General features: G+C 33.0%; 1 protein-coding gene and 1 pseudogene across 1 annotated transcript in view; both read right to left on the reverse strand.

Annotated features, from left to right (window-relative positions):
• Window positions 1-11,364: 11,364 nt before the first annotated feature.
• On the reverse strand, window positions 11,365-12,761 carry LOC149374021 (uncharacterized; annotated as a pseudogene).
• Window positions 12,762-15,741: 2,980 nt separating this feature from the next.
• Tom20 (translocase of outer membrane 20) overlaps window positions 15,742-26,137 on the reverse strand; it is a 121,101-nt gene continuing 110,705 nt past the window's right edge. The window contains exon 4 of the mRNA XM_089595037.1: window positions 15,742-15,949. Coding sequence (XP_089451163.1) covers window positions 15,905-15,949 — 45 coding nt within the window. The 3' untranslated portion in view covers window positions 15,742-15,904. The remainder of the gene's footprint in view (window positions 15,950-26,137) is intronic.

The raw sequence follows: 26,137 nt of genomic DNA on the forward strand, positions 1-26,137 counted from the left end.
TATTTTTGTTGTTGCTTCAGTTACCTCTAAATAATCATAAAGTAGTTGTAAAACAGGTTTTCAATGAAACCGCCAAAGATTGAAACATTTGTTGTTCTAATGTTGTTAAATTATTTGTCGAAGTAATAATACTACTACTTCTAATCGTTGCAAGGCATGTGTCAACTATTCTTTGAATATGAAAAGCGTTAACTTTAGTATTAATTATTTGTTGATATGATTACCATATGCAATGAGATGCATCTTTGAAATATTGAATAAACACCATGACTAATTTTCAAAAGAATCTCACTCGTCAAACTGTGCAAAAATTAGCTGCTCTGGTGACTTCTATCTCCTTCAATAGCCTTTGAAAACAACAAAATAGGGGGGGGGGGCGAAAAATATGTAATAAGTTGGATTTAGTGGTAAAAATTGTATCAATTCAAAAAAGTTTTTTTCATTACAAAATATGAATGCAATATATTTATTAATGTTTTTGGAACGTAGTTCTTTTTCTCGTGTTATGAGTTTTTGGGGAGTAGGGGCTAGACCAAACAAAGTATAACAAGACTTTTTTCCTACCCCACTATAGTTATGTAGCCGTGAATAAAGCTGTATACATAGTCGCACGCAGCTCTCTTTTCCCAGGCACACTGGGTTCTTAAACTGTTGTGACGTGGTAAGTCAACGTCACAGTAAAAGCAGACTTGTAGCTATAGCAGACAGGAGAGGCGGTACATTGTATGCGATTCCTGCTCGATCCAAGGCCCCGGTACCTATACCTATCCTTACCATGGGCTATACGACCAACACTCGACCGTGCGTACAGGTTGGTATGGGTGCACAGACACACACAGGCGGCTGGAATAACGAAGCGGCACCGATCGGCGGGCCGGCAGGAGAGACACTCTTGCTCTTGTCTGCTTACCGTCGGGACGCACCTGAAGAGGTTACCGAAAAAAAAGACGATATGTCGGTTGCGCGTGTGAGTGCCAGTTAGACCAGGCGTACCTAGTACCAGGCGACAACAGGAGGCGCAGCAACGGCTACCTGTTGACGACTGGGCTGGCTGCGATAGTCCCCACATGCCACGACTATCGAGGATGATGACATCCGAGTGCTGACACCTGCCAAACGGATCTCCCGGTGCCCATGTCTAGAGCTGTAGCGTACATCTGTACAGGAGTGAGAACGGTAGGCCTGTTTCCTTCTATCCCGTCCCTACCGCGAAAGCACTGTTCCGAGCAGCAACTGCCGAACCTGCAACCGCAGGGCTGGGTTTGTGTTGGCTAGGCCATATCGGATAGCTGGTCGATATGATTCTTTTGTGTATTGAGTGTAGTGGTTGATGCGAAATAAAAGCACTGTTTATATGTGGAAACAGAGGTGTCTTCCATTAGTACACATAAAAGTGCCCACTACCCGTCCATCTTTCCAGTCCTGCCAAGTAGTGGTTATGTGCCGTGTCTTGCTGCTGAATGCAAGGCGAGCAAGGCACAACCCGTTAGTCCGTATGGCCACAATATAAAATTACAGCCCATTGATAAAATTTGTTACGGGAAACATACTGACGACATTCCAGATAATAGACGAGTTTCATAAAAAATTTTCATTTCACCGTTCAAAATTATGCTGATAAAACAACGTATTGGATTTTAATTTTAACTAACTAACTTGTAGTTTTAAGCATTCACTCTATGACACTCTATAACTAGATAATTACTTACAACAGATTTATGAAATTTGTAATAAAAAAAGTATGTAGTGACAACGTTCCTGATAACAGATGCACTTAACAGACTATTTTATGCTACTATTCAAAACCATTATAACAATGCCAACTTAACAAAGTATTAAATTTTTAATTTAGCTAACTAACTTGTATTAAGTAATATACGGCCGCATAGATAAGTGCAGTCTTAAATGATCTCATCGTGTTGGACTCCTCGATAGCACTCGGAAGCTCGTCCCAAAACCTGTGTGCGTTGCGGGTAAATAATCGCTTATACGTAACCGTTCGGGCAAAAGGCCTATGAAATTCCTCCACCATTTGTCTCGCCGAATGTCCCATCTCCTCAGCCTTGATCAGGTCAAACAGATATTTCTGCCTGCTTGTTGCTAGCAGGCGATAGACAACCTGTCCCAAAAAATACCTTCAGTGTGCTCTGCTGGTCAGCCAGCTTAGACGTCTATAGTACGGCCTTAGTTCCACGTCCTGATCCACTCCAGCAGACAACCATGTTGCATAAGCGGTGCAGTTTAGTGTCTAAATACTTTGACATATCAAGATAGACCAACGCTGTGTAATTTAAGTATGGTAGAAGAAATACGCCAGCCAGCACTATTTTAATGCTTTATGAGACAGACCCAGTCTTACATCTCAATCTACAAAGGGCTCCATTGACGAATGGGACAACACGCGTGACACCTGAGCGTTCCAAGTCGGGTCATCGCTGAACACAACTCTAAGGTTCTTAACCGTAGCCACAAATGGGACCGAAAGACTGCACACAAAATAGCAAGTCGTCACACAGTGGGAAAAAAGCACTTTTTTGTTCAAAAATCTGCCGACACCACAATTTTCGATGTAATTTTCCCATTTTTTTTTATAAACTCCTAAAACGTCAAGTTTCAGTGTGTCTGCCACTTTTTTTCAAGAGTCCTAACCCTAACCTCAAAAAATCGGGAAATACAGAAAAAACAGATTAAAAAAAAAAAATTTCTGCGAAAATAAGTTTTCAGGGATATTAAGGTCTCTGATCATGAATTTATTGTTTGTTTGTACAATTTATAATGGCGGATGCAAAATGGCGGCCAAAAACTAAAAATTCTTATTTATTTTACGTTTTATCGTATAAATTACTACAAACGATCTTTTTTGTCTCTGATTACGAACGTAGTACTTTTATTATTAAATTTAAAAATGTTTAATACAAAATGGCAATTGGAATCTAAATTTTTTACTTAATAATCACTTTATGGACAATTCTGTACTTCGAGTTTTGTAATGCAAATTTTATGTTGTTTCCTAAAAATTAAAATGTCAGATGCAGTACAAAGTGATACACACGCGGATTCCCCTTGGTTTAAATTACAAAGGTATTTTTTGTATTTCAGAACTTAAAATGGCAGATACAAATACTCACACACCTACATGTGTCTGTATATAAATGTATATATAGGACATTCTTTGTCAAACGGAACAAAGATCTGTCCAAAATTCTATAGGTCGTAAACAATGTTTTATGGGCGCAAACTATAGTTAGTAGGTTTTTTTTTGCCGTCTGGCTTTTTTCCACAATTCAAAGTGGCGGACCAATATGGTGGCTGCAGTTAGTCAAAATCCCTCTGAGATAGCAGTTTTACCTCATTTAAAATAGTTTTGGACTTAAAAAAATTCAAATTAAAGCCTAATAATATGTATTTTTTATCGCTGATCATGAATTTATGCTCATTTTTAATCGAGCACATAACCACTCCTTTCTAACCTCAAAAAGCTTCGAAAAAATGTAGTGAAAAATTAAAAAAATTTATTTTTGTTAACCATTATTAAAAAGAATTCATTTAACCATTGTTGTCTAATTTTTTCGGATTATCGTATTGTTTTTTTTTTTTAGCAAAAATTACAGTATATCACTAAACTGCTCCATTCCAGAAATGTGTGAAATAGAATTTCTGTGATGCCTACAAAACTAAGGACTAACACATGTAAGAAAAGTAAGACATCTTTTTCTTTAATTTCGTAATATTTTTTAAAACAGTGAGGTTCATTATGAAAAAGCGCATGAAAAGTATCTACTACAATATAGTATGTTTGGTAAAAAAATCATGTACAGGAGGAAAACTTAGGTCGTATAAGGTATTTAAAGTCTAGTGAAACACAAAAAAATTATATTACTGTTTACTGTCTTCAGAAGTAGTTTATATATGGAATATTTTATTTTTAAAGTGTGAAAACTTTAATCACATTCAGTTCATCTTCAAAATAGATAGGTAGAAATAAATTAGAAAGTTCAAAACAAAGTGAGTTCTATTATTTTCAAAGAAAAAAAATTTTTTATTTTGAAGAGGAATATTTTCGTCTATTTTCTGTAGTTCGTTGGATAATGACGGAACAAAAGCAAATAACGATATATTTATAAAGTTTTTTTTTCAAGCTAAGAATAATTTTTCTCAAAATTTTTGTTACACACAACATGATAAGGCATCTTTATTTGACATGTAGCATTTTTCGGATTGAAGAAATTGTGTACTTACTTGTATTGAGCAAAGCAAAATAAAGCAAAATTTTCAATTTTTGGGCCCATGTTGTCTCCACCATTTTCAAATTAAATATACAAACAAATAATTCTTGATTAGAGACCTGAAAAGCCCTTAGAAACTCATTTTCGCAATAATATTTTTTTTTATCTGTTTTTTCTGTATTTTCCGATTTTTAGAGGTGATGGTTTTGACTATTGAGGAAAAATGGCAGTGACACACTTAAAGCTTGTTACATAATAATAGAAATAAGTTCGTAATCAGCAGCAAAAAAGATCGTTTGTAGTAATTTATACGAAAAAACGCAAAATAAATCAAAATTTCTAGTTTTTGGTCGCCATTTTGTATCCACCATTTATAAATTGTATAAACAAATAAATTTATGATCAGAGATCTTAAAGCCCCTGAAAACTTATTTTCGCAGAAGTTTTTTTTTTTTTAAATCTGTTTTTTCTGTATTTCCCGATTTTTTGAGGTTAGGGTTAGGACTCTTGAGAAAAAGTGGCAGACACACTGAAACTTGACGTCTAAGGAGTTTATAAAAAAAATGTGAAAATTACATCGAAAATTGTGGTGTCGGCAGATTTTTCATCAAAAAAGTGCTTTTTTTCCCACTGTGCGTCGTGAACATCGTTCTAAGCTTGGCTAAATTAAGGGAGAGTCCATGATTAGCAGCCCAGAGCACAACCCATCCAGCATCCTTATACGGTCTCCCGATACCAGCCGGCAATCTGCGGGGTAGTACTGTATATAGATCTGCAAGTCATCAGCAAACAATATCGCCTTGCAGTGACACAGCACCGAAATCAGGGAATTTATAAAAATGAGAAAAAAGACCAGACCCGATGACGGGCCCTGCGCCATCGCGGCACCCCAGACGTAACAGGGCGTGGCTCGGCATTCCCCCCATCCAACCGCGTAACTGTCTGAGATCGTTCTGTCAGGTAGGAGTGGACAAACCGAATCAAGTTGCCCAAGCAATGCAAGTGTCCGAGATTCTGGAGTAAAACACGATGATCTAGGGTGTTAAATATTTTTTCAAAGTCGAAAAATAGTGAAACCGTCACCATACATTTATCCATCATCCTCTACCTAATGTCATCCGATACTCGCAAGAGCGCAGTCAAGCGTAGAGAGAGAGAGAGAGAGAGAGAGAGAGAGGGAGGGAAAACAACAGCATCTCGCGTTACGTGTACTCTGTGCTGAAGTGAACAAGCGAGCAGGAAAATGAAATAAATTTCAAATGACTACTACGCAGATTATTCGCTATGCGCCAATTTCAGTTTGCACTGCTAGTGAGATGAATGGACCCTCACCAAACCTTTTTTATGTTATAAAATAACAAATTATTCAGAGTGAATCGATCAAATGAATCAGTAATTTGAGTATGTATTAGGATTGTGAACAGTAATAAATTTTTCTTGGTGGTGTCGCGTGTCGTACAAGATTAGAAAAAATAAAAACATGGAATATGACTATGACAACACAACACACAACAGCACAATGGTATTTGTAAATAACACAGTTCAGTCTACCACCAGGGAGATTGAAAAATGCTTGAAACCATTAACCAGAAGTTTGGAAAAACGGCAACAGTTGTTAAAGATGATTTGAAAGCTGCTCTGAAGCACCTTAAAGCAGCTGTAAGTATAAGGAAAGCTGGTCTCTTTAAAGAAAAAAGATACGTATATTTTTGGAGGGAGAGTTTTAAATCACTGCAATTAAGAGAGCTCAAACGAGATCACTTCCGTCAGAACATACAGAGAAGAACCCTGAACACTACCCTGACGGAAATATAACATGTCAATCGGAATAGAAGTCCCTCAAACAGCCCATAAAAAAACACAAAATCTGTACCATTAAAAAAAAAAATAAATAAAAATATTTCCATCGGCACATACAGAGAAAAACCCTGAACACTGCCCTGACAGAAATAGAACGCGTCAATAGGAACATAAGTCCCTCAAATAGCCAAGAAAAGAACACAAAATCTGCACCATTTGAAAAATAAAAAAAAACCAGTAGTTTACCGAGGAGACGCTCTTAATGATGAGAAAAACAATAGAAGGGAAAGAGTAGGATAAAGGTTTCGGATAAAAGAGCCAAAGGACAGACCTTCGCAAATGTGCTTAAATTGATGAAGGAGAACTTTGACCCAGACAATACAGATGTTTTAGTCTAAAGTGTTATCACAACTAAAAAAGGAGACATGATTATTAGAGCCATGGGTGTGAAGGATGATGGCTGCTTTCTCACAACAAATTGAAAAGTCGATAGCTGGGCAAGGATCAGTGGTAACAAGCAACACAACGTGACACTAGAAGTTCAAGATCTAGATGGTATTATAGAAGAAGAAGAGGTCAAAAAGGCTTTTGTGAGAGGTTTTGAACGGAATGGGCAAGAGACTCAAGTAGCGCCTTTAAAACCCAATACCAGAGGATAAAGAATAGGTCTGATAATGGTAGACAAAGTAATCGTAAAAAAAGCAGAAGTAGGCAGATTAAGAGTCAGTTTTGAAAGCTGCCAGATCAGAATAAGGATTGTAGTAACAAGAGGTTACAGGTGCCTGAGATACAGACATGTTTCAGGTAACTGTAAGGCAGAAAGTAGGTCTAAGCTCTGTCTCCAGTGTGGAAGCTTCAACTACCGAAAAAAAGAGTGCTCCGACCTAGCACGGTGTTTCCGCTGTGTAACGACAGACAATAAGCTCAAAGCCGGCAGTGGAAGCTGCCCAACATTCAGGAGAGCGCTAGATGAGGCCGGGAAGAAAGCCCAATCACAGTGCATCTTAGAGAGAAAAGTCTTAAAGTAGGAGTATTGACTAATGAGGACCCGCACTATGCTAGGTACACTTACTTATCAGCTAGAGAAAGAATCAAGCATTTAGTAGCGCTTGCAAAGACTGCAGCCAACAAAAAAGCGCTGGACACGGGTGCTGATCCTCAGAAACCCTGAGTCCATTTAAGGACTCGAGAGAATTGGCACCTCTAGCAACTGGTGACGAGCTTGCTCGGGTGGCTCTACCCTGAAGTAATGCTAACGCGCTTCCGGGGTGGAACTAAAGCCACGCGGTATGAGGGGGGGGTAGTAGGTATTAGGGTATAATAAAAAAAATCCACTGAGTCTCACACTACAACTGCCTCTGCGGTATGCATCAAGGCATTTCGTCTGCCTCCACAAAAAACAGTGCAGCTGTTGCTGCTGCTACTACTACTAACACAGGCATACTGACGAGTTGTTTCGGGCTACGGGTAACAGGATCTCTCTGGCTGGCGTGGGGACGCCTGGCAGCAGGTAAAACTGGACGATGAGGCCTGGGTAAGACTGGGTAACCACATCTGATATGGCTGCACGCCTCATAAACAAAAAAGTCGTGGGCTGACTAATCCAGGCTTACTAGCACTGAGGAGGATACATTGCAGCCATCTAAGTGCATTGTGTAAGCCAGCTCGTTTTGGTCGGTTCTCTGCTTCAGTCGTGGGATTGTATGCTTGTTGCTCGTCGTGCTGAAGCACTTGTGGTTTACCAACATAAAAATCCACTTTACACAATCACTACTTTCACACTTTGTACACAACGCCAGGGCAGCCTTTGCAGGTGGGACTGAGGAAGAGTGGCGACTCCTGGCCGGCTCGAGCAAGTAGCGCTCTTCTTTGATAACGGAAAGAGCTGCTGCGATGGTTTTGTATTATCCTAGACACTTGAATTTAAGAAAAAAAGGTAGTGCTAACCTTCGGTGGTGAGCACTACACAAAAAAGATTTCACAATGATAAACGTCGATGCATTACAAGTACCCTAAGCTGTACCCTCTTTGAGGGAATCTGCTGACAGTTCCGATCCGGTGCAAGCCCGGCTGGCTGCCCCAGGCCCAACGGATTCTGGGGGGGGGAGGGGAGGCACAAAGACGCGTATGGTGGACCAACGGGACTACTTCATTTTCAAACCGGATACACTGCAAGTTGCAGGAGATCAAGCTGTACAACTGTGTACAACAACATCAGTGAAGGAAGTAATGTGAGTGTATTCAGCAACCAAATAATAGGCGACATTAACTTTTTTGCTGGATTCAAAAAAGACGTTATGGAGAAGCGGAAACTAGAAGTAGACACTATAAATAATGCCAAGAAAAAAATTGAAGAGACGTCGAATGCTATTAAAAATAAGCTTACAAACACGTTAAACGTTTTAAAAGATGGCTTCAAAAGCGCCTTGAAGTTTCTCGAAAAAGCAGAAGAACAACGAAATGGCATTCTCTCCTCTGATAGGATCATGTACAATGGTTCGGAAGGTGCTCTTGACTCGTTGCGTTACAGAGAGCGAAAGAGAGATATGTTCCGTCAGCAGGTCTCAAAGAAAACTCTGCACTGTACCCGTAAGGAAATGCTGCACTAAGTACACTAACTTATCAGCTAGGAGAAGCGTCCAGTATTTAGCGGCACTTGCAAAGAATGTAGCCTACAATGGAGCGCTAGACACGGGTGCTGGTCCTTAGGGACCTCGAATCCTTTTCAGGACTTAAAAGGATTGTCATTTGTAGCAACTGGTGGCGAGCTTGTTCGCCTATGCTGTGAGATACAATATCCTCCCTGGTGGCTCCACCCTGAAGTAATGCTAACGCGGTTCCAAGGTAGAACTTAAGCCACGCGGCATGGGGGGGGAGGTTTACTGGGTATTAGTGGTCTAATAAAAAAAAATACGCTAAGTCCCACACTACCGCTGTCCCTGCAGTGTACATCAAGGCATTACCCCTCCCTCTAAAATAAAGCAAAAAATAAAAAAATATCTACTACTACTATTATTATTATCATTATTGTTATTACAGTTGCTATTGTAGTTACTGCTACTAGTAATATTATTTATCACAGTCATCTCTACTTTTATTACTACTTAAGTGATCATTATCATTTCTCTTTACTATGATTATTAATTAATTTTCCTCGCACTTTTCTTCATAAAAACATAGCTATAGTAATATCTCAGAAATAAAATTTAGTTGTAAGAGAGATGAGAGGAAAGATAAGAAATTATTTCTCCTCTCTCTAGTGCCATGGGCTGTGAAGAGAATTTTCTGAAATTTGTAAACTGTTACGTACCTGAACCTGAGGGGCAGCCCCGAATTTCGCGAAGGCGTGACCTCAAAGACACGCATTCCTATTCGATGATCGCTTTTCCGGATCAGTACTTGGGACCAATTCCCAAAATCCCAACTTGCGTGTGTGTAAGAACAGTGCCCTCGACTCGACCTATAAAAATCGTGTATGAGGCCCTAAATATTTTACACCAATTAGTCTCAATCAAGTCTCACTATCCTGGACTTGACTTTTCTTTGATCAAGGTGCTTCTGTTAGACACCCTTTGGTCAAATTGCTAACGCCACTGCTCCTAATTAGTAGTTCTCGTTCAGCCCCAGCCTCAACCGCCTCTGATCGAGATTCTTTTGCTTGACTCCCTTTGTCAAGTTCTTGAAGCTGCTTAACTCTTAGTTGCACATTAATTTGAGTAGCCACTTGTGCTTAGAGACAAATAAAAAAAGTAAGTTGAAACTATAATAAAAAATCTTTGACAATTTCCTACCGCCGTACCTATTCTTATGAGCTGCCTTCCCGAATCTCTCGGGCAGCTCGTTTTTCTGCAGAAAGTTGAGCTGCAAGCGAGTTGATCTGCTCACGTGAGAGAGGGTGGGGCACAATCGTTACCCCAACTTTAAGAGGATCTTGTGATAAATATAAGTAAAAGTTACCAATGAAAAAAATAATTTTGAGAGAAAAAACACTCATAAAACGAACACATAACTTTTTAATATGCTTAAAACAAGTAAAATTTCTTTAAAAAAAAACGAGGCTTAAGTGTCTGAAAGATAAGTTGTGCCCCACCGGAGGGGCGCAGTTTAGCAACGAGTGAGGTACGTTTGGCGTGGGGATCTCAGATGATACTTAAATATTTTTACAGACGCGAGTGTGAACATGATTATTAACGTAGTTACTGAAAAAAGATTGAGATGAAAATATGGAGAGTGTTGTTTGGAAGAGGTTTTTATTAGTGAATATTAATATGTGGTATTCAAAATTTTATTATACGATGCAATAATGATTTTTAACACTTAATAACATTTTTTATGTACATGAAAGTATTTTCAATATTTATCACATATTTAGCTTAATAATTCTTTATACATCATTTTTTTTCAATTCAATTATAACTAATGAGCCAGTTTTTTTTAAATAGATATAAATTGTTTTTTTTTTTAAATCAATAACACTCAGTTAAATCACGTTTTTTTTTTATACTTAAACGTGTAACTAAATATAATAATGACTAATTATGATTAATGTAACGTTTGTACTGAAACAGCAGTGCTAGAATAAATATTTTGATTTAACTATAAATGTTCTGTGGGCAATCCAGCGGCTTCAGTAATAGGACAGTTGTCGTTTAAAAAATTATCTGCACTAAGCGCAAAATGACTTGGAAATATGATTTGAGTATGAGTATGTAATTATATATCAGTAAAAGGTGCTCGTGGCTTTTTATCTTTGTTTCTCTTCTCTAGAATATTCTTACTACCAACTTTTTGTACTTTAATTTTTGAATTTCCATCAATCTTATTGTTACTTAATACTTTTGGCTTTACTTTTTTTGCCTTTGGTTCTCTTTTTATACTCTTTATTTTTTGAGCTGTTAACTTTTCTTCGTAGGAACTTGATGTTACAATAGCTGTTTTGCCTCTTTTGTTATTTTTTTTCTTTACTTCAATATTATTACTCACTTTGTCCATTAAACAATCAGATGCACGTATGTTGACAGGCTCGTTGAAATAACTAGCAATGAGACTATTTTTTTATGTCATAGTAGAATACTGAGCTGGTGAAGACTGGACGTTTGTTTCTGCTTGGGTAACATGTGGCAGTGAACCACTCTGCAATTAATATTAAAAGCATAACAACAATGAGAATAACAGAATCTTGAATAAATGTATATAAAATACGAATTCTTATCAAAAAGCGCAAGAGAGGTTCCAGGCAGGAAACAGGAATAGCTATTGTACCGTCTTTTGAGTCAGCCTGATCAATATAAAGTGAAGAATGTTGGCTCTTTGAGGTTGTTGGTTGGGAAGTACTCGTTTAAGCTTTTTTAATGGTAATTTCTTTGAGAATGCTACAGTAATCAGAAGCTTTCATCGGTAATTCTGGTTCTGAAAAAGTGGGACTCATAGTTACAAAATATTTATAACAAACATTTTCTATAAACAGTTGCACACACCTGTGCTGGTTAAAGGATCAGATGAAGTATGAGGAGAAGATACCTCTTCTGAAAGCTGGACAAAATCTGATGGTTGAAAAACTGAGGTATTCAAGGGATGGATCCCTGGTTTTTTGAATGCATTCACTGCAGTTTCTATTTTTGCTGCTTTGATAAAAGCCTTTCCAAAGAGAGAAAAGACTTTTCTCAGTACAACTTGCTGCCCTTCTCGTTGAAGTAAGTTGATTTCCTCGGTATAATATGCACTGATAGGCTTCATAAATCCTACATCCAGTGGTTGCAATCGGTGCTTACAGTGCGGTGGAAAGCACAAGATTACAACACCATTTTCAATTACCAAATCTATTCCTCTAAATTCTTGACGTGCGTTGAGTGCCCGTCCAACAATAGTAAAACTGGGTTGGATTTGGAAGCATGTGTAAAATCAACAAATTTTTGAAGCCACTTGGTGAAAATGTCGGTTTGCATGTAACCACTTTTATGAAACACGTCCCATGCTCCTGGTGGTTTTCCTTCAAGCAGTTCAGGATTGTGCTTGACCCGGGGGAAAATCAGCATGGGAGGCATAAAGTTCACTGCAGCAGACATGCAGAGAGTTGCTGTCACTGTTTCACCTCTTTCTGCTGCTTGTAAGCCTCCAACTTGTCTTCTTCCTTTCACAGCAATGACCTTTGAACTCCCTTTGGGGACGATTGAGATCCCCGGCTCATCAACATTATAAATGTTTTGGGGTTCAAAGTTAAACTCTTTATAAACCGCTTCTAACAAGGTAAAAAACTCATTAACAGCATTTGCGTTAAATCCGTTGGCTCGAGCAACAGAGGTGTATTGACTTTTTCTGAAAGACAGATTATTTCTTTGCATGAAACTTCTCACCCAGTCCTTACCAGCCAATCTTTAAATATAAGTAATTTCAATCAAAATTAAACTTAGTCATGTATTTTGTCGTTGCATGCACTTAGACTTTAGTCATTGTATTCATGTACTTTTCTTTACATTAAAGTGATGAGGCACCTGCAATTTTATTGCGAAATCAAATGCTAGTTTTTGCAAATCCTTAGTTATTAACCCCATCATTTTTTTTCTCCATAGTCTCAACATAAGAACAAAGAGCTTTTTCTTGTTCTTGGTTAAAAGTGCGTTAAAATCCACTGCCTAAACATAAGATATAAAAATAATCATAAAAATGTCATAAATATACTTACCATGAAATATGTGGTTAAAAAATACGTACTTTGACTTCAAAACAGTTGTGCATCATTCAACTGCAACTTATATTGAAGAGTGCTTCTTGGTATACCATACTCTTTTGCAGAACTTAAAATAGTATTGCCACTCTTAACCTTATTTATTGCAGATTGCAACTGCCCATCAGTTCATTTGTCATTATTGCTTTTTTTTTGTAGTTACGCGCCATTTTTTTATACTTACAGCAAAAATCTTAAAAACAAACAAATAACTTAACCTATAAACCTAAAACTACGAGCTCTCATGTCAGCTGCACCAGCTGTCTAACACACTCGCGTCTTACGCGCCACCACGCCAAGCGTACCCTACCTTGGTGCCGATTTGTGCCCCACATTTAGCTCGTGTAATTTTATCATAACTTTAGTTACACTTGTCATAAAACAAATTTAAAAAAAGCAAAATGAAGGTTAATAAAAAGGCTCTCGAATACGACTGGTTTCAACTTTTGAAGTTATATATGAGGCCTGTATTCAGCGATTAAAAAGTAACGTCTAGTCATTTTTTTCAACCAATATTTATAACTGTCAGTATTGAAAGTCAAATAAGTTTATTAATATAAGGCCTAAAGAATAATAAACTATGAGGTTTTTGCATGGACTTGCAATGATTTTTAAAGTAAAATATTTATTGATTACGTCAAAAAGTGGAAGGCCAAGCGTACCCACAAGCCAACTCATAGCCTATCCTCCCTTGTACCTCTGTATTGTCTTGCACGAATGGCTGACGTGAGATTTTAGGTAGTTCTTTCATGACTCCCAAGTCAAAGGTGCAATTATCAAGTTGATATTTATTAATACTGCTTAAATTTAAAACGACTATTAGTAAATATTGTTTACTGAGTCAAATTGAGTACTGATTCAAAATTTTAGATCACGATTTCTGATATAAAAGTTCGAAGGAATGATGTAAAATTTGTGCTTAACCTCAAAATACCAGCAGTTGATGATTGACTATGCTTTCAACATAGAAAACGAAAATGTATGACTGTGTTTATTTTAATATCTTTTGACTAAGTCCGTGTACATATAGATTTTGAGATGACAGTATATTTAGTATTGCGTAAGCTTTATTAAGTCAGTTTTTACTTAATCATGTTCTGTAAATAAATAACTAGGCTACAACTTTCAGTAAAGAAATGCTCAGTTGCCATAAGAGCACATGTTTAGAATTTAATTTTCATTTACCACTTTCTTGCGTTTATACTCGTTAGCCTACATTAAAATTTCAAGGGCTAGTGTATTGTAACTTAATAAATGATTCCTCAAGGTTTCATATTACTCGGTTCATAATCATTTCATGAAAGAACCACCTTAACCTCACCAACTTTTATCACGGCCTATTTTCGTTTATCTAACAGCTACACCAGAGAAAATAGCACAGATCCCGAGCAATAAGAGAAAGCTTAGCTCAAAAAAATAATGTACATCACCAACATTACTCTTGATTCTTTTTTAATAACAAATAAAATACGTAGAGATTGAAGTATTACAAACATTCAAGACCAAAAAATAATTGATCTTATTAAATTTTTTTTTTTAAGTACGTGGATAATTTTTGCTTTGTAGGTGTAGAAACATAAATGTTTTTTTAGTTTTTAATGTAAGTTTGTCTGAAAGTTTTTCTTAAGCACTCTTAACTTATTATTTAAGGCAAGTTCGCAAAATCCGAGAAAATAAACATCTTGTTCAAGCAACACCACACAGCTAAATCTTCAATCACGTTTTTAATTTTGGTGGTTCTATGTCGGACATTAAAATAACTTTTACAATACGATAGTTCCTAGAATGTTATTTTCTAATTTAACTCACCATTGACCAATGTATACACTTTTTTTTCCAGAGAAATAATCATATCAAACTGTCTGTTTACAAAGATTTAATGCATACTTTAAAAGGCTTTGAACATTAACAATAAATTGTTATTATTATTATTATTATTATTATTATTAAAACAATTATTGAATAATCAGTGCTCTTTTTATATACCCTCAGTTGACAAGTGTTATCCATAATGCGAGCTACATGTATGTACAAATGTACTTATTTAATTCAAACAAATGCGATTAATTATTTGCTGTATTGTTTTGGAATTCATTTGTACTTGTTATTTAACAAAATGAGCGTAACATAATTCTTATCAAGTCTAACAAAACATTCTTCAAGCAAAATTAATATTACTCTTAAAGTGTTTATTTTTCGTATCAAAAACAAGCTCTTAACAAACTTTCTAGAAAGTGCATAGAATTTTCATTTTAAATAATCGAGGATGATTGCTAGTAATATAATTAATTTTTTTGTTTTATGCGCAGTTATTAATAGTTTGATCAGAAAATGCATAATTCTAATAAATTCATTTAGAAACTAATGATCGAAATGATTGCTACCTTTACACAAATAACTGATCAAAAAAATTTGATGTTTATGCTAACAGCAAAAGATTTGCTTTTAGTACACATACACGCTAAAAAACAGTAGTTTTCGTATCATGGGTGCTAAGTAAAAAACACTTGCTCAAAGGGTGAGATTTTTGTATGCTTGTGTCCAAGGTGCGAATGACTTTTTTTGCGAGGGCACACTTTACACTTTGCTGATCACTTCGGGCCTATAGGTAAGCCGGAAAATACTTTTCCGCCCGTGGCCGCAAAGTTCGTCTGTAGGGCACCAAGACGTTGCATCCATAGTAAGAAAAATATCTGATTTGATTTAATAGTAAACTATAGCATACATTCAATATGTATTTCAGCTAATCTGTCAAAATATTTTTTAAATAATTTTTTCAAAGTTGTCAAGGAACTCAATAAACATTGTATCAATCATTCAATCGACAGTTCTTCGAAAAATAAATGGTTTACAGTAAAGGAACAAAAATTTTCTAGAATTTGGTCATTATTAATAGGTGGTTAGTAAATAAATTTATAGATAGTTGCTTCCACATAAATTATAAAAGCATAAAAACACATTTACAAATTAATTAATAAGGCACACTTGGTATTAAGCTGGTTATGATAATTATTAATCACGTCTATCACTTATCATACAAAAATTACATGTAGATAAAAAAAATAATTAAAACAGTATGATGCTCATGATGTTTTAACATTTTCTTTACATTTATTTTTATGAAAGTCATAAACACAATAATTTTTTTGGAAAATCATTCAACGTCTTCTTCTGTCATCAAGGAATAATTGTTGAGTTTCTGAAACAGAAAAAAATTTTCCTTAATATCAATTTGATAATGTGAGGTAAATGTACCAGTACTTGGTCACCTAAGTGACCTGGTTACCCAAAATCTATCAGAAACATCGAAGAAAATAAACGTTTAAAATTAATAAGATGTTTATTAGTTTCTATTTAAAACTTATAGTCTTATTAATGATTGTCAGTAATTATCTTAAATAATTTAAATGTGTCAATGCATAGCCACCATAGAATACGATTGTTCGAGTATCCGAAAATACTTTTCAAAAACTTGATTTTTTTTCTTTCTTCGGTGTTTATTTGAAAACACCAATTTAACAACATACCTCTTCCAAAAATAATTACTAGTACATTTACCTTTTGTGATGTAGGTATAAGATTACAACTTATTCATAATGCATCAGCTTGAGATAAAGGAAAAAAACTTATAATTTAATTAATTCATTTTAACCTTTTCATGGTAAAAACAGTTTTTTTTTACTTCAAGCGTATTATACAAGAACTTTTGAACAGATCACACCGTCAATCACACAAAGAAGTAAAAAAAAATATTGCTTTTTTTTTTAATAATGTAGAAATTTTTATGTAAATTTTTGTACCATTGATTAATATAAATTATACCAGAAGGATAAACATTATTAAAATCAAGTGCTGGTCTAGGAGTAATTCATTATTCTGGACGAAAGTAGTAAAATATTTTAAACTTCTTTTATCATATAACAGTTTCAAACTTTACTGTATCAGTTATACAATTTATATTAACAATAAGAAAAAGAATTTAAAAGTAAAAAAAATGTTATTTACATTTTGTAAGATTAAAGAATTATTCATTACACTGAGTAAATAATCTCTATCAAGCTAACACAACCAAGTCAGCACGCCACAAAGGTACTTGTTGTATAATTTGCCGCAGATTAGTGACATTAAAACAAAATTTGCCACTGCACCCAAAAGCCGAAAAATCAGTTGCCTGTCAGCTTGATATCAAGCTAGCACCACCACTAGTATTATCTCGGGATCCTCAAGACTTGAAAATACAATTCCAACGGGATAATTTTCTGCTAATTTGCCGCTCAACCATCAGTTAGCTGCCGATTTTACTGTTGCACCCATAATGTTGAGACATAATTCTAACGGAATAATTTTCCGCTAATTTGCCACGAAACTATTGGCTAACTTCAGATTTTACCGAAGCACCCGGACTCGAAGAAATCGGTTGCGGGTCAGCTTGATATCAAGAAAGCGCCGCCACTGTTGTTATCTCGGTGTCCTCACAACTTAGAGACATAATTCTAACGAAATAATTTGCCGCTGAATCGTAAACTAACTGACGATTTTTTTGCTGCACCCATAATCAGAGAAATTGGTTACGTAATAGCCTAATACCAAACTAGCGCATTTACAATCAAAGTTTGGAGATGCTGATATTTTGGATGATACACCAAATTTAAATCATGCTATAAATTTTTTAGTCTTGGTCGTATTGCGTTAGAGAACGTATTGCAAAATAATTTTAGTATGTTGCCTTTAAAAGCTATCTATTTTTTCTTTAATTTACCACTTATTCGTTATGCTGAAAGTAAATTTGCTGTTTTATATTGACTAGAATGAAGCTGAAACCTCTACCGACATGATTTCGTGAACATGGGTCAACTAATGCATTAATATTTAATGTTTTTAAATAATACTGCTTTGATATTTTTTATAATATCTTCAATTTACACATCTAGATGAAATTGAACACAAAAAAAATTTTTTTTCGTGCTTTTGGCTAAGTAAATTAGGTTACACAGACACTTGTGACTTCACATTTTTAATCAGGAGAAAATTCGAATTGAAATCAGTTGAGTTAAGAACTGAAGTATTTTAATAAGTCTAAATAATTGAGTGCATCAATGATAATAATCGATTCTGCTGCGATTAATTTTATAGTATTATAAATGCTATTTATCTTGTTTGATTAATAAAGAAAAAGTTAGTTAATTTCTTACTTGTTACTTTATTTTTTGAAGCCCTCTAAAACTTGAATTCTCCAGCATATTATATTTCGATTGAGTTTAGAAGATAAAGGCGCACCTCTATCTAATTTGGATCGTAGTTCTCACCGTATCTGTAAGGAATGAAATATTTGTAAGTCACTGACACAGATTTTCTAAAAAATAAAACTTACTCAGTCAGAGAATTTTCATGAGAATCTAAATTACACCAATTTTTGTTTAATTTTCAAAACACAATTTTTGTTTAATTTACGTATGTGTACCAGATGAAAGTTTTGAAATATATATAAGGCTACGTATAGTGTTAAGCTTTAAGACTTGAAGTTAATCACCTTTCAAATGTAGTGATTTAGGAAGTCGATCATACATCTCAAGCAATCTGTTTTTGAATATAAATACTATAGAAGAACGGATTTCATCAAGTATAGAGATTAATAATAAAAAACCAATCTTGATAGCAAAAAAATAGAGTTTTGCTTGAAATATATTATGTATATTAACTAAAGGACTGTACCCCGTGGGTGCTTCTTGACATTTTATTAAAAATATTTTCATTATTTTATTTTAGCACATGAATCCATACAGGAAACTTACGTAAATTTTTTGAAATGTATTTATTTTTACTATTTTTTGTGGAAAATAAAGTTACTTTAACTTTGCATCACGTTCTATTTTAATTTTCATCAACGTACAAATTAAAATTACTTACTCTTTACTTAAATAAATATTATTTTTTAAATTCACCTGCGTTTGACTAGTTTTAACTAATCACAAGATAAATAAACGGGCTTCATCACGCGACCCACTTACAAAAACATTTTAATACATTTTATCTTGCTTCGAATAAAAAAAAAATTTTTTTTAATTATTTTGATACAATACTAATTTTTATACTACTGATATATATCAATTGTGAGATTTTTTTTGGGACATTCTTAAAACAGAGTCAAGGTCTCAGACAAAGAGCTGGTACAAGGAATAAGTTGGAGAAGAATCAAGCTGCCAAGCTAAATCAACTAACTTAACGCATTTACGATTAGCTTTGTTATTATTATTATTATTATTAATACAAAATAAGGGTGGAGATAATTTTGAGTTTTGGTTAATAAACTCATGTATACAAGATTAACTATTTTTATTCAAATTTTATGTATATGTACTAGTAGGTCTTTGCCCCCCTGAACCAACCCCCCAAAAATATTTATACCTTAAAAAATTAATACTACATATGATTTAAATTTAATACCCACAAAATCATGGACTTGTTAGATGAATAATCAGTTACTACTAAGTTTGATTACTTTTCTTAATGATGTTTCTAATATTCTAATATACTTGAAATATACATTCATTATGTAGCTTCGTATCACAATATTTTATTACATAATAAATACAACTTATATTCGGCATTTCAGTATTCAGCGAGGGAAATTTTATTATAAAGGCTTTTTCGTACAAAAAAAATGTACATTCTTGTATAATCGTATGAACTGAAATATTTAGTGATTAATATTTAGTATTATTGTAACATAGCAGCGATATGGTCTAGGGCAGAAAAATGAAAGTATGAAATTTTTATGATTATGGAATTGGCGTTTGACAATATACGACTAACTTTGTAATTATAAAATTTTCAGTGCAAAATTAAAGGCTATTCTTTTCTTCAATTTTGTAAAATTAATTTTTTACCAAAATTAAAGATTTTTAAGACGAATGATACAATATGCATTAAAAATTTTGTAATGTGAGCATTTCTATTTTTTTTGTTTCAAGAATTTGAAAATACAGTATTTTAATATATAAGTTTTTTAAATGTTTTTACTTGTTTGAAGTCTAATTTTCAAGATATATTTTATAAATTTAAAAAACTGAATTCCTAAGAGAAAATTAAAAAATTATAAGGACTAAACTTTTAGAAACAAATAATAAAATTGTTAAGGATCAAGAATTTCTTGCCATACCATGTTTTCAATGTTTGCTTAGTTCTCTGAATCATTTTGTATAAATATATACTAGAGATTTTTACATCTTTATACTAATACGTACAGATAATCATGAAAAAATAAAGGTCTTTTGTGGTATACTCCTAATTTACCAAAATTCTCACCTTGCAATTTCTTGATTGTCATGGTAAAAGCTAGAACTACTGGAAACTGTTTACTGTAGATAATAAACGGTGAAGATGAACTATTACCTACATTCAACGTAATTTTTGGAATAAAGACTTAATTACCAGATTTTTAACCAGTTTTGCTTCTTAATTATACTTCAATAATTTTGTTATTTGTTGTCTAGTGCCATTGCACAATCCATCAAATATACTCAAGTTTCTTATCAACATAACAAAAGCATCTAGTTTAAAATTTAAAACACGTGGCTGCAATCCTTTATGTATTTTATTTAGAGTTTCTATAGAAAAATTTATGTTTATATTTTCATCGGAACGATCAATACCTTTATATTTTGCATAATCTATGTTGTAATAAGTTTGTTCTTTTCTCTTATTAAATTTAAAATTGTATTATTTAAAATGTATTAAAATTTATGAGTTTTAGAATTACTCTGTTTAGACAGCTATTTATACGATCTCCATAAATTTGTTTACAAACATCATCAGTTTTCCATCCTCGTGGAATTTCGAAAGACTTTATTGTTATATTTCCAATGTTCATTAACAATAACAAAAATTTTAAATCTGTACACCACATATTACTTTTCCATTTTATAATTTCCAAGTGTTCTCAGAGAAGTTAATACTTTATAGTTTCATTAATTTTAGAACTTTTACACTCACGCTTTAACACTGGAAGAATTTGTCTAAAATCGACTCCTAAAATAAATAATTTTCCACCAAATAAAATATTGTTATCACATCAATCTTTCAAAGTTTAATCCACTATTTTCAAAGCTTTTTTAGGGATCATTGAAGCTTCGTCCTAAATAATTACAGTTACTTCTCGTAATTTTTTTGTATTACTTTCATATTTAAAAAAAAACTTTTAATGTTCAATGAATTGTCTCCTTTAGGTTATAAAATTGAAGCAATTCCCGTCAAAGCCGTAGATATAACCTTCTCCTTTTAAAACAAAAAATAAAAAATAATTGTTTTGTATAAAAGTGCTTTTTCCGAACCTCCTAGATCATCAATAAAATAGAAGGTTGTATCACTGTTAATAATTTCATTAAAAATTATTTTTTGATCACTTTTGAGACTATTAAATGAATTTTTAAAATTTGTTTCTACATCAATTACATTTTCACTGACCTCAATACATTCAGATTTTACTGTTTTATTTGGTTCTGGTAATTCATAATCTTTACATTAATTTTCTTCAAATTTTAAGATTATATTTGAATGTAATTAAGCATTTTTTGTTTATGGTTTTTTAAATCTTTAATAAAAATTTTCTGGAGTGATTCCCAAAAAGACTAAGCACGAACGTCTTTAGATATTAAAAATCGCGCGAGAAATTTTTTCAGTTGATATGGCAGCGTAGCGTTACAAGATTCTTTAAATATTTCATATATTTGAGAGTCGTGTTCAACTTAACCCAAAGCAATAGCAGTATCTTTCAACGTACTGTAATGTATGTTATCAACTGATTTCAAACTTTCGAAAGATTTAGCTCCACTCGCCCGCTTTAAAATTAATTGAAAAAAAAAAAAAAACGCTTAGAGTCTTTAGGTGACACTCTATTTAGTCACTCCATTGTTAAATTATGTCTAACTCTTTCTTTTCTAACTCAAGTTTTTACAGTCGAATTCACGTATCTAGTTTTTTTGCGGAACTATTTATTTTATTCAATTTAAACCAAGCCGTTAATGCTGTTTCGGAGTTTTCTATAGCTTTAAACATATTATTTTATTGAAACACTATTTTACGTTTATTTTTAATATGTACCGGTAAATTAAATACAAAATGACTACGTCCACACAGAGGGAACTCTTGCAATCACCATGCTGTTCTATATCGTCTTTTTTATCACTCGTATCTCTTTTTGTTATTTTACGTGGTGCTCTATCTCCTCCTTTATGAATATTATCACAAATATACTTTATACTTTGACTGAATGCACAATACTCAACATTTATGTGGCAATTATTCTTGGTTAACAAAAATGGATTGTATCGTACTACCATTGAATTATCAACTAAAATTTTTTCACTACTATTTTTGGTTCTATACATGTAATTATAACACCTATTGTCACTTCTTTTGTAATTTGGGTAACCATTTTTTGTAAAAACACTATACTTAGTCAACTTTTTTGGAATCTTTTTTGTACAAATTTTTTGATGAATGACAAGACATGGGCTATTTTTACCATGAGGTTCATGAAGCATGTGTTTGATAATTAATTTTTGTATTTGTGAATCAAGTGCGATTTCCGCTGAAAAAAATTTATTTATGTCTGTAGTAGTACATGATTTATTGTTTAGATGCAATGTTACAATATTATGAGAATAAAGTAATCCTCTTTTGAAATTCAATGGTATAAACGTAAGCAATAACATTTCTGAAAACATTGTGTTTGGTAACAACGTCTGAAATTAATGTCAAGTATGAAACAATCTAATAGTTATATTTGGTATATCATTCGGAGTGGTACCTTTAGAAAAGTTTTTTTTTAATTTGATTAATTTCTTTTCATTTGGGGTTACATGTTACGGTAATAAAAAAATCAGGTCATCCATACTTTCGCATTGTTGCCATTGAATGTTGATAATGTTTCGGCAAATACCTAGTACCACTGATGTATATTGAAGGTAAAATAAAAATATTTCCAACTTAATTGTTTTCAATATTTTTCGAGTTATTCGTAGGCACTACGCATTATGTAATCTATCAAACCTCGATAACTTCCAACCCTCAGAATTTTTTGGTTATTGCCAAAAAAATGTATTCTATTGCTCTTCGTCATTATATATGAATGCAGAAAAAATTTTTGCATTAATCTTCGAGCATAGAGTTAGGACTAAAATTTTTACTATTTAGTCAATAAGAAAATCGAAATGAGTAATCTTAAAGTAAGGTAAGATTTTCTACTTTTGTTAATTATTTTCGTCTATGCATGTACTCTATCCTTCATCTCGTACTGGAAATAATAAAGGAAATACCATTGGATCGACATTCTGTATTCGGCATACAGCATCGATGATGCAACCCATAAAGGTGTTGATCAATCGGATAATATTTGTATAAATTTTCCCGTAGAAATGTTAAACAATATTCGTAAATGCTTGCCACCTCATGAACTTAAATTAAAAATAGGTACAATAGTTATGTTAATTCAAAATTTAAGTATATCAGATGGCTTATGTAACGGTACACGATTGCAAATTACCAAATTGTTGAAGTATAACGTAGAAGGCGAAATAGGTATGGGAGAAAAAATTGCTAATAAAGTTTTTATTTCAATAATTACATTAAATACCGGAACTACTTCATCATTACTTTTATTTTATATAGAAAACAATTTCTATTACATGTAACTTTTGCTACGACCATAAACAAGTCTAAAGGTCAAAGTTTTGATAATGTTGTATTAGACTTGAAAAACCTTTATTTTTTTATGGTCCATTGTACGTGGCTTCATCGAGATGCAAAAATAAAAATGGAATATTTATTCAGATCGATAGAGAAAACATCTAAGATATTGAAAATACAGTTTGGAAATAAATTTTCGATTGTAAGTAATAATGTATACAATAATAACAAGATGAATTAAATATTCTTATACGTATAGACAAAATTTATTACCTTATAACATATCCTATGAATGTTTATTGTGTTTATCAATTGTACCAATTTCAACATCGACTTAAAACAGAATAGGAATAGTCCTTCGTCTTCGTGGCTTGATAGGGCTTTATAAGTTGACTACTGAAATGAGTCATCTGAAGGGGGATCCAGCTGGAGGAGTTGAGAGGTCGTAGGTAGTATAACGAATAGATAAAAACCCACTGAATTCAGCGGTGTCTTTATTTACCCCTCTAACCGTGGAAAATTTCGAGATATTTGCTTTCAAAGTTCGCACATGATACACAACCTCTTATGGAGCAACATAAATACATTCTCATTTTCTAACCATAATGTAGGAGTTACTCATTAGGACAGTAACTATTTTATGGAAAAAAATCTTAGCTTTCAGATGGTACCTTGCAAAATATATGTAACCCTTACAAAATTCGAGATATTTAGTAAAGTATTCATCAAGTCGTTGTATTCTACTTGAATTAGCATACAGTTTTTACAGTTACACATATACGACGATGGTGCTAGCACATACACCTGCAGCAGTGATACTAACTGACACAATTATTTTTGGGTTGGTACTAGTGCTTGCTGGAGCCCCTTCAATTCAAAACTTCCACGGTTTGCATTAATGATAAACTAAATGTGATTTAAATTTATATATGTATTGATATTATTAGCACATATCAAAAATAATATAATATATACACAGAAAAATTAACATTGTACGCATAGTTTATTATAAATGCTAACAAAAAAAAGCTTAGCACACCAAGAAGTTTATACTTACAAATAAATTAAAACTTGATTAACATAAATTGGTTTGTGATTGTACTCTTAGTTATATAAATGAAATGGTTCTTGATTAGTATGTATAAAGTCCATCTATTCACCTCCTGGGCGGTGTAAGAAAATATATAAAAAAAATATATTGTAAGAAAAGAAACTTGTTCTTATTAGTCAACATTTTTTACAAATAAACATTTCTACATGACACATTATTTTTATGATACATTGAATCATACTTCCATTGAGAGACTTGGAGTAAATCATAAATAAATAAATAATCTTTCAACTACCAATATAAATTGTTGTACAAGGTAGAACGTTGCTTGGAATGCCCCACACAGTTAATTACATAATATGACAGTTAACTATTTAATTTAATACATAATAATAACTTTTTTCGCGACGACCACCTATAAATTAATTATGACTTTAAATTTATTCTTGACGATGAGATTAATTATAGCAATAAGAAAGTTTTGTCTTGAAGTAATTTAATAATAAAGCAGATTAAAAATAATAAATTAATACATATACGACACGTACATGTTTGTATACATATCAAGATCCGAGAGAGATGGGATGATACCTGCCCGGTTCCCTGAAAGTAGTATGGGCGACGGTGAAGAGTCACGAAAAAATATGTGAGGGCTGTGGGGGCTATAGAAGGTTTTGGAAAAAACTTGAATTATGCGGACAACTACATGTACATGAGGAAAATTATGAGGACAAAAGTGGAATTATGCGGACGTCCGCATAATTCTACCATGTTATTGATGTATATTCTATCAGCACGTGAAGTCCGCATAAGTCACTTTCTATAAACACACACGCACGCGCGCTAACACAAACACACGCGCGCACACGAAAATAGCTATTTTGAAATATAATTGATACATAATATTAAAAATTTAAGTGTTCTATATATTATAAATATTTTTTTTAAACAAATTTTTTCTTAACAAACAAATATTCCATTATTTTAAATTGAAATTTGTAACATATAAATATTTAATTTTATATATTATGTTAACAAATATTACATTAATAATCAATTTATAAATACATATTAACTATTGTTTGAACTGGTACGCGTAGGAGAAAGGACATGTCCGTGCGAGAGTGGCGAAAAAAAGTGAAAAATAAAGAACATCCACAAATGATTAATATAAGATTCAACAGGGTTTCTTCGTTTTTTAGAATATTCAACATTTTGTACTCAAATATTAGGTTCAACTATTCAATTTTATAAAGTTCTTATTCCATTTATTTTTCCATTCTAGACTTTACTACTAAGCCAAATGGTTATAAAACTTAAGTACAGAAATCCAGCTATTTAGAAATATTTTAATGGAACAGAAATTATTTATTATTATTTATTTAATAAACTATGTTTTTAGTAAACAGGTGAATAATTGTTATTGCCTAATTAGATGAAAGAATTAAAAAAATTTTTAAATTTTTATATTTTATTTTTATTAATCAAATTATTATTATTTAAATTTTATTATTGCCTTTAAAAACCTTATGAGACTTAAAATTTTTGTATTAATAATATTTTATTCTTTTTAATCTAATTATTTATTATATTCAATAAGTCCCTTAATCAAAGTATTTTACATTTATTATTCACCTTGCCCTGACGATC

The sequence above is a fragment of the Copidosoma floridanum genome, unplaced genomic scaffold, assembly GCF_036245765.1.
Source record: "Copidosoma floridanum isolate Cflo_tuat_1 unplaced genomic scaffold, Cflo_Japanese_pri ptg000024l, whole genome shotgun sequence".
Taxonomy (NCBI): Eukaryota; Metazoa; Arthropoda; class Insecta; order Hymenoptera; family Encyrtidae; genus Copidosoma; species Copidosoma floridanum.